General features: G+C 45.5%; 1 protein-coding gene across 1 annotated transcript in view; it reads right to left on the reverse strand.

Moving 5' to 3' along the window:
* The window catches only part of ABCA1 (ATP binding cassette subfamily A member 1), a 98,621-nt gene that overhangs the window by 21,336 nt on the left and 64,944 nt on the right, over window positions 1–12,341 (reverse strand). The window contains exons 12-21 of the mRNA XM_065740701.1: window positions 9,743–9,931; window positions 8,556–8,761; window positions 8,297–8,473; window positions 6,977–7,199; window positions 6,541–6,762; window positions 5,743–5,947; window positions 5,145–5,258; window positions 2,608–2,779; window positions 1,938–2,069; window positions 1,303–1,442 (exon numbers count right to left, since the gene is read on the reverse strand). Of these exons, the coding sequence (XP_065596773.1) occupies window positions 1,303–1,442; window positions 1,938–2,069; window positions 2,608–2,779; window positions 5,145–5,258; window positions 5,743–5,947; window positions 6,541–6,762; window positions 6,977–7,199; window positions 8,297–8,473; window positions 8,556–8,761; window positions 9,743–9,931 (1,780 nt within the window). The remainder of the gene's footprint in view (window positions 1–1,302; window positions 1,443–1,937; window positions 2,070–2,607; window positions 2,780–5,144; window positions 5,259–5,742; window positions 5,948–6,540; window positions 6,763–6,976; window positions 7,200–8,296; window positions 8,474–8,555; window positions 8,762–9,742; window positions 9,932–12,341) is intronic.

Here is a 12,341-nt window from a genome sequence, read left to right on the forward strand (position 1 = left end):
AAAAGCACAAGAAAGTGGGGTCAGGCTGATGCTCCTGATGAGCAGGAGAACAAAACGGAGAGCAACGCAGTGGAAATAGAGCTCTCCAAGAGAAAGCAAAATTGAGCACTGAGAAGCTGAGCTCTGCTACTGTTTTATGTCTTCAGGGTCTCATCACCTGCAGGACAAAGAATAATTCATCAGGATGGTTTTCCCCAGCAGAGTGCAATTCTTCTAAAGGAAAGCACATACTACAACCCCTCTATGAATGAATCGTACGTATCTTAACATCAGCAGTACCATATTCCTCACTCACATGCCTAACCATATTTTGAGGATCTGGAGCAGACCTCTAAAAGCTTGAGCTACAGGAATAAATGCCCAGGAGATTCCCCTCCTGTGGGAGTGTGTGAGAGACAGCAGTGATATTAGCTCTTCAATGTGAGTAAGCCTGTGACAATCTGCTCTCCCTTATCCAAAACCAAATGTACTGATAGTTGAGTCAGAGACAAAACAGTCCCAGTCTTCAACTATCTGGCACAGATTAATACAGGAATCCTGGTATTCCTAAACCAAGGAGAAGGATGTCAGCTGAAGAAAAAGCAACATAAGAAGTGTACAGTGTTTGGGAGGGACTTAAACATATAGGTAGTGACAAGACAAGGGGGAAATAGTTTTAAAGTGGAAGAAGGTAGATTTAGATTAGGTATCAGGAAGAAATTATTTACTGTGTGGGTGGTGAGACACTGGAAGAGGTTGCCCAGTGAGGTGATGAATGACCCTTCCCTTGAAGCATTCCAGGCCAGGCAGGATGGGGTTGGTCTAGAGGGAGATGTCCTTGCCTACAGCTGTGGGGTTGGAACTAGATCATCTTAAAGATCACTTCCAAATCAAACCATTCTATGATTCTATGAAATAGGGGTAAAGTTACTTGGAGGTTAGGGTCTGAGTCACCTTCACCTAGATCTGTAAAACCCAAACATTCTAATTAGCATTTGGAGAATATATATCGCAGGTAGCTATACTACAGGTACACAGATTCCATGGCACGAGGGGATGCCTGTGTGAAGATGGAAACAAGTATAGAATACTCAGAAGAAGTGACTGGCTTTTTACAGTATTAGATAGGAAAAATAGTATAAGACTGTTAAGGTTACTAACATACACGACTAGGTACTTAATAAACAACTCTTTTTTTCAAGTGCCTAGTTGTGGGGTAGCCTGTATAGCTAAATGGAGGATCCAAACACCATCTGTGATGCAGCCTTCTCCAGGCCCTCCCTGAAGGGAGCTGCTGAGAAATGTAAAAGCTGATGAACCCACCAGAGAGTTTGCTTGTCCTGGCTTTCAATTTGTGAGGCAAACCAACATCCATTGCCATCTGCTCCATTTCCTCCTTTACCTTCTTCTCTGGTAGCCCTTTGAGCCGAGCATAGAACCAGATGTGTTCTTCCACAGTCAGCCTAGGGAACAAGTGCAAATTCAGGGCACAAATGTGAGCTGGAATTCATCCTTGTATTAGCACTACACAGAGTGTATTTGTTTGCTTAGGCAAACATCTTTTAAAGGGTTTGTAGCTAGCAACTACAGATTGGCTGTGCCCAGTAGCACTTCAGAGTGCTACAATTCAGCACCAGTGCAAGTAATACTCCTTTAGAGGGCTTAACAAAGCAACCATAACATCCCAATTCAGCAGGCACTGTTAAACCAAGTTAAGTTCCATGTAGTAGATTTCTCTGAAGAGAGGAGAATGACGAGAGTGTACACTCATGACAATAATTGATAGGCACATATGAACTCATTAACAATCAGAACACTCTCATACCAGTCTCACACTACCCTGCTGTCACCATCCATACAGCTAAAGATATAGATGTCCCAGCTCAAAGAACACTAGCGTTTCCTAAGGAACCCAAACTTTCAATAGTACCAGCCCTGTGTCTATGGATGCTACTCACAAGTCAAACAGCACATTGTGCTGTGGACAGACACCCAAGTTTTGCCGGATGGTGCTGAGCTCCGACCGGATATCTTTACCCAGGATGAAAGCAGTACCAGAGGTGGGAGGGAACAAGCCAGTCAAGATGGACCTGAAGAACAAAGACAACAGATTCCAACACTAAGAACTGGCTGCTGTACATGATAGGACAGATGAGTGAAGTGTGGGTGGAAGCCTTTGGGCACTCCAACATCAGGGAAGTAGTCTGAGAAATACATATTAATAATGAATAAAAAATTGGCTCCAGTGGTTTCAACACAGTGATCAAAGCACACCCACACGCTGATGCGTGAAGTTAATACCTCTTTCTCTAAAAGCTTCCCATCCTTGCAAGCTCAACTCATTTCCTTTCACTGATAAGTCAGAATCACAAATGGGATTACTGAAAAATGCTGCCAGCAGACACATTCAGGCACAGCCTCAACCTAAATGACCTCCAGTTTCAGTCCTCTGTATCTGTGTATCCTGTGAAGCAGCTGCACAACTGGAGTGGATCAGCAAAGCTCCTCTGAAATCAGCAAAGCACCATCAGTGGAGCTCCACTGCACTTGTACAGCAGTTGCATCATATCAGCAGGAACAGTAATATTCAGACAGTTCCATCATATTGAAGTATTACATTAATCTTACATGGTAGTGGTTTTCCCTGCTCCGTTATGTCCCAGAAATGATGTGATCTGCCCTTCATAGAAATTCAGCGTGAGACCATCTACAGCAACTTTCTTGCCATCACGATAAACTTTTACCAGGTTCTGGATGGAAACACCAAGACTCAGATGCATAGGCTCTTCCTCCTTGCAGACTGAAAGGAAAACAGAGCAAAGTAGAAGGGGATATGATGGGTTTAAATATTGTTTAACTGTGTGGGAGTTCTAAGAAACACCACACTGCCTCTAAGAATGTGGAGTTCTATAGAGAAACAAGCTATGTGAGCAACTGACCACACTTCTTACTTGGTGTCAGAAACCTCCCATAGAAATTGCTTTTTAGTTCTTTCCACTCTACTGACTGCATAAGCAATCTCCAGTGTCACTACTGTACAGCAGAAATTAGAGGAATTCACAGTTTTGGGGGTAGAGTACCTGCTCAGTTAAGTACCTTGGGTTTCTCTAAACATCTGATCCCAAACGAATAACAAATAGATAACCAATTTTCACTTTAGCCTGGCGAGTACTGCTGCCCTTGAACTCTCACAGATTCATAGAAACACTACGTTGGAAAGGACCTATATGGGCACATCTAGCTCAACCATCCTATCACCATCCCTACCCACTAAGCACCTCATCTAAATGCTTCTTGAACAGCTCTAGGGACTGTGACTCTACCACTTCCCTAGGCAGGCCATTCCAGCATCTGAGCACTCTTTCAGAGAAAAAGTTTTTCCTCACATCCAATCTAAATCTTCCCTGGTACAACTTGTGGCCACTGCCTCTCATATTGTCATTAGTTATCTGGGAGAAGAGGCCGACCTCTCCCTCACCACAACCTCCCTTGAGGAAGCTGTAGACTGTGATGAGGTCTCCCCTGAGCCTCCTCTTCTCCAGACTAAACAATCCCAGCTCCCTCAGCCGCTCCTCATAAGACTTGTGCTCCAGACCCCTCACCAGTTTTGTTGCCCTTCTCTGAACACGCTCCAGGGCCTCAATGTCCTTCTTGTAGTGAGGGGCCCAAAACTGAACACAGCACTTGAGGTGTGGCCACACCAGAGCAAAGTACAAAGGGATGATCACCTCCCTGCTCCTGCTGGCTACACTATTTCTGATACAGGCCAGGGATGCCGTTGGCCTTCTTGGCCACCTGGGCACACTGCCGGCTCATGTTCAGCCGAGCATCAACCAACACCCCCAGGTCCTTTTCCTCTCTACATTCTTCAAGCCATTCTGCCCCAAGCCTATAACACTGCCTGGGGTTATTGTGGCCAAAGTACAGGACCTGGCACTTGGCCTTATTGAACCTCATCCCATTGACCTCAGCCCAGCTTTCCAGTCTATCCAGATCCCTCTGAAGGGCCTCCCAACACATCCTCCCAACTTGGTGTTATCTGCAAACTTACTGAGGGTACGCTCAATCCCCTCATCTAGGTCATCAATAAAGATATTAAACAAGATGGGCGCCAATACCAGCCCCTGCGGGACACCACTTGTAACAGGACGCCAGCTGGACTTAACTCCATCAACCACTACCCTCTGGGCATGGCCCTCCAGCCAGTTCTCCACCCAGAGAAGAGTGAACCTGTCCACACCACGGACTGCCAGTTTCTCCAGGAGAATACTGTGGGAGACCGTGTCAAAGGCCTTGCTGAAGTCCAGGTAGACTACATCAACAGCCTTTCCCTCATCTACCTGTCTGGTCACCCAGTCATAGAAGGAGATGAGGTTGGACAAGCACGACCTGCCCTTTGTGAACCCGTGCTGGCTGGGTCTGATCCCCTGGTTGCCATGCACGTGCCGTGTGATCTCCCTCAAGATCATCTGCTCCATAATCTTCCCTGATACCGAGGTCAGGCTGACAGGCCTGTAGTTCCCCGGGTCTTCCTTATGGCCTTTCTTTTAGATGGGAGTCACATCAGCAAGGTTCCAATCTTCTGGGACCTCTCCAGATAACCAGGAATGCTGATAGATGGTAGAAAGCAGCTTGGCAATCACATCCGCCAGCTCCCTCAGCACCCAAAGGTGGATCCCATCTGGACCATGGACTTAGTGCAGTCTAGATGGAGAAGCAGGTCTCTGACTGTGCCTGTGTGGATCACGAGGTATATTCTGAGCTCGATCCCAGACTTCCACGTCAGGGTAAAAAGTACCTTGAAGATAACTGCTCTGTCTATTAAAGACAGATGTGAAGAAGGCATTGAGAATCTCAGCCTTTTCCTTATCCTCAGTGGTCACACTCCCTGCCTCATGAAGTAAAGGAGAGAAATTCTCCTTATCTCGTCTTATTGTATGTTCATAAAAAGATTTTTTGTTTGCTTTCACTGCAGTAGCCAGTCTGAGTTCGAGCTGGGCTTTTACATTTCTAACTTCCTGTCTGCATATCTTGGCAACTTCTCTGTAGTCTCTCCAATTAGCCTGTCCCTTCTTTCAGAGGACGCAGACTCTTTTTCTCCCGGAGTCTCAACAAAGCAGGAGACATCAACACTTCACTGCTTGCTTCCTTCAAGTCTTGCTTACCTTCTGAGGGCCCCTTCTGGTCAGTATGAAGGTGCTGCCTATCCTGGGGCTCTTCACCAAACCAATAGGATTTTGTGAAAGGAAAGTACCAGGGTCTAGGAATCCCATACTGGCCTGAAGAGAAAAAGGCATTACATGAGCCCAACTGCACCAGATCCTTTTTTTTTTTAGTTTTAGATTTCAGTGCAAGAAAGGAAATATTCCACCCCTGCAAGCCTCTACTTTAAGCAGGGCTAAGATCTTTACTGCCAGCCTTTAGAGTAAAAGTAATCTCCTTTCCATAGTTTTCATTTTAGAGTCAGAGGTTCTATTCTAGAATTAGCACATATGGTGTTAATACCATCAATGCTCTCCTGCTAGCAGTGTCTGTACAATTAGCAGCTCACATAAATGAAGAGCTAAAATGCACCAAACTTCAAACCTAGCTTAGTGGGAAACAGTCGCTGGTAGAAGCTGCAACAACAGTTCTGTACTGGTAAGGAATTTTCCTCCATGACCTTTCAGCAATTCTGCTTTAAAAGGCATTTGTTTTACATCTTGTCAAAGGTGTAGGACATGAATGTATGCAGTTATGATACTTCCCTGAAGCAAACCTCACCTGGGAAGACAGACTCAATGTACCAGGTCATGACCCCATACAGGAACGTGTCAAATAACATCATCACAGCAGAAGTGGTGATGCTAAAGCCATCTTCTTCTAGTGGGCTCTCAAAGAAGTTGTCCCACTGAACACCAACTCCCTGCTCTTCAAACAGTGCAAAGTACTCACAACCAAAGCCAAAGGCTACTGGAGACAACAGGCTCTGCAAATGAGAGGCATGAATACATAAGTTTTCCATGTCTACACCTCATCTCTAGTGCAAGTATCAAGGACACAGTTGAAAGGCCCTAGAGGAGAAGTCAAAAGTCTAAGGATCATGACTAGATTTGCAGAGAGGGACTAGCAAACTTTTTGTTCCATTTAAATAACTAAAGCCTGAAACCTTTGTTGGACTACCCCACAGAACTCAAGTTTTCTTTTCGACTCTTTCCATTATGCTTGGACGTTTATGCAAGGGAAGACACCACTAAGTCATCCTCTTACATGAGTAACAAGTACTGCAGAGAAGAAAGCCAGATGACTCCTGCAACCCTGCAAATCTGGCGCTGTAGTACCACAGCATACAGAGAGACCAAGGGAGCTTAACGTAGCTGAATTACTTTCCTACCAAAGTCAGCAAAATCTTTCCTGCTGGTTCTATCAGTATCTTTACCAAGCCAAGCTCTGATAGTCTTTTACACTGGAAATTACCTTTCTGTTGCCCACTACTCACTAATAATTAATGTCCAACTACAGAGCAATTCAGTGCCACAGTGGTAGAAGCCCAGTGCTCTGGACAGTTTCCTTAAGACTTACTGCAAAGATCTTGAGCGAGAAGCTGACATAGTCTTGCCAGGCAACACACAGCACGTAGGGTAAGTATAGTGTGAAATACACAATGCCTCCACAGGCAGCTGCCAAGTTGGCCCTAGAGAACACAGTGCTGATGAGAAAGCACTGCAGGATGGTCACGATGCCGAAGATTGAGAGGAAAACAAACACCACACTAGGGTCACTGTATGGCAGCAGATTCCCCATCTGGAAGAGAACAGCAGATACATTAGGTTTTGAAAGGGCTGATATGGCTATATTACAAGCAGGTCCACAGCTAGGGGGATTCTGGACTTGCTCCAATTTGCACAACAGTCACTGACCAGCCAGCACCCACCACCTCCTCCCCAGCGTACCCATAGAGGCCACTGTATATCAGTGCTCTGGATTTTGTTGTCAGAGACCAAACTAGTGAGCTCACCTTGAGGATCAGCACCAGGAGGCCTGCACTCATGAGGAGAGGGATAAGGCTACTAATGAACCAGCTAAGCCAAAGGATGCCATTGTCAAGGCCCATAATCCTCATCGTCTCCTTTAGCCGGGCCTCTTTCTCATACACAATGCCCTTAATTATCACAGCCACTGAGTAGATCCAGGCTAGAGTCATGAAGAGAGGCATAGAACGGCTCATGACACGCAGAAATCTGAGAACAAGAAAAGAAGGGTTCAGGAGAACAAAGTGAGATATATCAGTGTGACTGAAGATACCACTCAAGGGCTAGTGAAGTATAGTGACTGCTAGGGCTCCACTGCACAAAGCAGCCTAAGTGCAGAGTATGACACAGCATCACTGTCTCATCACAAAGTAATGCTGTTACATTACACATAGCACAACACTGGCCCTGAGTAGGAGACAGTTGTAGTTCCACCTCCCCTTGAAAAGCAGCAGTAAAAAGCTGTGTCATGGTTTTATGATTTTTGGTACTGGTATTCCACATCATAACATCATGTAGTGCATTTAGAGTTAAAGAGTTAATGCTCCAGCTCCGTGGATCATTGATAGTTCCAGGTATACCTGTCTCAGAAGAGAAGAACTCCATTCCCCAGAGGACTTTGCGATGCTTTGTGTTCTTACGTGTTTACGCTCAGAGGGAAAGATAAAAACTGTCTGCAGTCACGGGACACTCTTTCCTTGGGGATCGACTCAGCAGTGGGTGCTCGCTGCCGTCCGCCTTCAGCGTTAGCGTAAGGCCTTCGGTTTATCGGACACTTTCTCTTGCTCATTTTATTTGATTCATTAGCCTCAATTCCAATTATATTGTATCATATTGTGTTATTTTGCTTTCTGATATCTCGTTCAGTAAATCAGCTTTTCTCCTCAGATCGTTGCTGCTGTTTTGTTTCTAGGCCCATCTCCCTTTTCCCCTTCCCCCTTCCCCTTCCCTGGGGCGTGGGTCTGTGGGTCCCCCGCACCAATCATCACAGAACCGGACCGAACCTGCCTGTGAACCGTTGACATTTTTGGCGCCCAACATGGGGCAAAACCAGCTGCCTTAGCTGGGCAGAGACATACTTTTAGCTGCTTTTCCTGGGGACTACTCCCAACTGTCTCCACAAACCATTACATATTCTGAATCCTTAGCATGCCATACAGAAGCCCTAATTCAGGTATTGGGAAAGTTGAAATCTATTCCCACACTGATAACAGGGATACAATAAGTCATACCAGAAGAGTTACTAAAGCCCATGCCTCCCAACCCAGAGTGTTCCTGGAAGCTTTTGAAGCAGCCCATGTACATACATGTCATCGACATAACATGGATAAGGCATCTGCTGCACATAAACTCCTGTCTTCTTTTCTGTGCCTGTTTGCACCCTGATGATGGCCTGTTCTACCACATCCTGCAGGTATGTAAAACCTCCCCATACATAGCGCATGTCTTCAAAGGGGTCAGCACGGGGTCCAGGATCCCAGTAGCTGCCAAAGAAAAAAGATGTTTCAGTTAGAAATCCTCAAATCCTGCAAGAAATTATTCACAAGTAAGCTTATCATGCCTCACCCATCCTTGATCTTGTTGGTCCTTTCCACGTTGTCAATGTCCATGCGTATCTTGTATTTCACATGCTGAGGGAGCTCTGTGCTGTTAGGAGCGATTTCAGTGAAGACAACACCAGCCCAGAACCTCCTTTCATCCAGAAGCTCCAAGGACTTATTTATAAGTCGGACTTCTGTGGCAACAGGCTCCAGTTTGTCCAAGTTGACACACTACATAGGGACAGATATGGAAGTGTTTATGGGACCAGGTTAAACTAGAACATACCGTAAGTTTATGAGAGACAAAGAAGGAGAACTCTGTAATAATAATGCCACTCCCAAGAAAAGGCTGCAGTGCTGGACTATTGTACAATGTCTCACACAAGCCCAGCAAGTTGTCATTTAATCCTGCTTACTGGTCACTCAGCAGGCAAGTAAGTGTCACTGACATACAACCCAAATGTTATTTTCTGGACAAGCAGTTAGGAAGCATAGTAGTGGTAGCTATAGGATCCAACCCAAACGTGTATTTTCATAGATAAGGTCCTACTTTCCTCTGTTAAAAATAAGCAAGGTGTGATTCAAAGCCTCTAAAAAGTCAGCGAAGAGACTCCCAAAGCCTGTGGACCAGGCCTCCAACAGGCCAAAAACCTGTTTATGTTTGCACCCATCTGCCAAGGTGAATGAATAACAAGCAGATAAGTTCATTATTCACGACACCCTCCTCAGCTTAAAGCAGCTGCTAGCTTCACTATGGGACCCAGCTAAAGCCCTGAACAGAATCAAAGAATCATAGAATCACAGGTTGGAAGGGACCTCAAGAGATCATCGAGTCCTATCCCCCTGCCAAAGCAGGTTCCCTGCACCAGGTCACATAGGTAGGCGTTGAGTATGAACTGCTATGTGAGCTGCTATACGGCCAAAACAAGCAGCCACTTTAAGTTGCACAGTAACATCAGAGTGGGAAACCACATGCCACAAACCAAGAGCTTCAAGAACAAGGCCTAAAGTTAGGTACCCACATCTATATTGAGATACCTGAATAAATGGTATTTCCTAACCTTTCTGATTAGCCCCACCAAGCCTGGTAATTTTCAGAACAGGGACTGAAGAGCACTGACCTTCCCCTTCCCTGAAGCCACCCTCCCTAGTGATCAGAATCCCAGCTTCAGCCATCCCCAGCTCTCTGCCCACACTATAGCACGATCTTACCTCCATGAAGCGGGAGATGGTCTGAATAGCTCTATCTGTCTCATTGAAGGCATCCACCCAGGTGTACACCATTCTACTATCTGTCTCAAACTCTTCTGGATGCTTTGACAGGAAATGGGCAACATCCTCCACCGTCCAGTTGGAAGCTGGCAAGTGCAGGTCCCAGAGTGTCTTGCTTTTCAGCAGTGTCTGTAGTTATTTTTGTCAAAGAAGAAATAGTTACCTTGAGAATTACTGTTGGATCTCCCATCTGGTCTAGAAAACGACTATAACTGTCTTTATAAATAGTATAGGAAGCACTGACATTAAACTGCAGGTGCCACAGCAGGCATTTTGTCTAATTTTTGTTGTCCGACTCCTTGCACTGTTCCTCGTATCATTTTTTTTTAATAGTGTGAGCCTGTTTCTCCATACCAAGAAGCTCAGCCTCAGGGGGCTGACAGCTCTGGGTACCTCTTGGTCTTCCACACTACAAACAAGCTGTTGAGAATGCTCTGCAGGCCAGCTTGCTGTCTCTATGTCTTGCCTCAATTTTTCCATGGAAAAGACAGCAGAGAGCTATGAGCAGCCTTGCAGCAAGTGCTGCCCAAGCCCTGCTCTGCCCTAGGTGGCAGCCGTGTCCCAGGCTCCTTGGACAGGAGAGAGCTGAACCATAAAGAAAAACCCTATCCATGCCTTCCCCACTTCTTGGATACCAGTGGGTTTTGTACCAGCAAGATACAGAGAAGGAAGAAATGTCTTCAGAGATGCATATGGCTGACCAGTGGTTGCCAAGCTCTGCTGCCTTCATCAAGCAAGTCTCTGGTTCTCACTGGGATAAAGACAGGTAAGGTACAGACAGAGGGCTAAGTCTTTCAGCTGCTAAACAAAAACAGCAGCACTGAAGGCAGGGTGGCTTTCTTATGCTTTTTTTTTGTTGTGCCACTGACACCAGCCGAAGGAGCCTCCAACAGCAATACCTCTCTGATCTCCTACTGCATATAGTGTTGTTTTCACCTGGTTTAGCTCCTAGCTTCCAGAGGATGAGCTATGGTCTCACTATGTGTACATTCAACACCCCGCAGCCTAAGTTCGAGCACTAAAGCAGAACTGAGACTCATGAGCATCAATGTAACAGCAGGTAGGAAGGCAGCATTAACTGTAAGGAATGCAGCTGAACTGAAGGAGAGGAAAAAAGCCAGCACAACACAGAAAACTAAAAAATGTAACCAATAAAAAAAGAAAACTGAATTTTTGCCAGAACAAAGAATGAAATGGAGAGGTGAGGAGCTTCCTCAATGTACAGCTGCTAGTAACAAGCCAGAAGGCACCAGGTCACCTGGCTGCAAAAACAGAACCACAAACTGGGAAAAAAGATCAGGCCAAGCTGGCAGAGGAGAGCACACAAAAAGGAAATCTGAATGAACAGGAATCACGCATGCTCCCCTCTTTACACTCAGTCTCTGGAGGCTGCCTCACTCTACTCTGACTTGCAACAAGGACACCATGCTTGCAGGCAAGAGGCCCAGACTCTTCATCCCTGGTGCACCAACAATGGACATTAGCCTGGGGCTGGGTGCACATCTCGTCCTCTCTGGAATTAGCAGCAGCATCAGGATGCAAGCGTCTCAGATCAGTGAGATACTTTTGCACTTTTCTTTATTTCTGCAGAATGAAGTGTACTCAACAGCTTCCACAGCCCAGAAAGCTGTGAGCTGACAATCACCCAGCAGCACAGCAGTCTCAGAGACTTGCAATCAGCAGGAAGAGAGCACCCCAAACAGGCTACTATACATTTTAGCCTATCTGTGTACAAGTGACCTGTACTGCATTTGTAAAACTAGAAGATGCTGCCTGGGTACTGCACAGGCATTTACAACAAAGTACTGCTGCATGCACCAACTGCAGCAGATAACTACAAAGGTACCCCTCCCACTGTAACAACAAGCAAAAAATACAGAACCAGTAAAGTCTGGACTCATTTGAAAAAGAACAAACAATAACAACAAATAAACAAGTTGGAACATCGATTTACAGGACACAACTGCAAACCAATAACTGAATCCTGATTCTGTCAGCACGCCTGCAGCAAACAGTTCGGGTCTGATTCTCATCTCAATGATACCAGCATCTACAGAACTAACTTTCATAAAGCTAGTAGAAGCACAGGAGTAAGGAAAATGATGTCACTGTTATCTCTAGTATGTCCTATAAATGGGGAAGTGCAATGGGACAGGTCAAAGATTCTGCACATCATCATGGGATAAATTAAGAATGAACTTCAAGACTCAAGACCCAGGGATATCTGTGTAACACACACCCAGTACAAAAGCACAAAGACTCACTGCTCAGAGTTACTACTGAGGGAAGTAGCACAAACTAAGCTCCTTGTACTTTTAATAGTAGCGCATGTCTTATACTATGCACAATGCTCTGGGGAGCCAACAGGCTAGCAGAAAGCATGTCAAATCCAAACATGACTCTCAACTCCTTGCTCATTATCTTGCAAGCATAGCACAGTATGAAGTGATAAACCACAGCATGATGCCTCCTCTCCCCTGGGACACTCAACTATTACTAACTTAACTGAACCATGTAAACTCAAAAAAGGTTTTCACAA

Source organism: Cyrtonyx montezumae, unplaced genomic scaffold (genome assembly GCF_038088225.1).
Source record: "Cyrtonyx montezumae isolate F1298 unplaced genomic scaffold, pur_monq_1.0 scaffold_29, whole genome shotgun sequence".
NCBI lineage: Eukaryota > Metazoa > Chordata > Aves > Galliformes > Odontophoridae > Cyrtonyx > Cyrtonyx montezumae.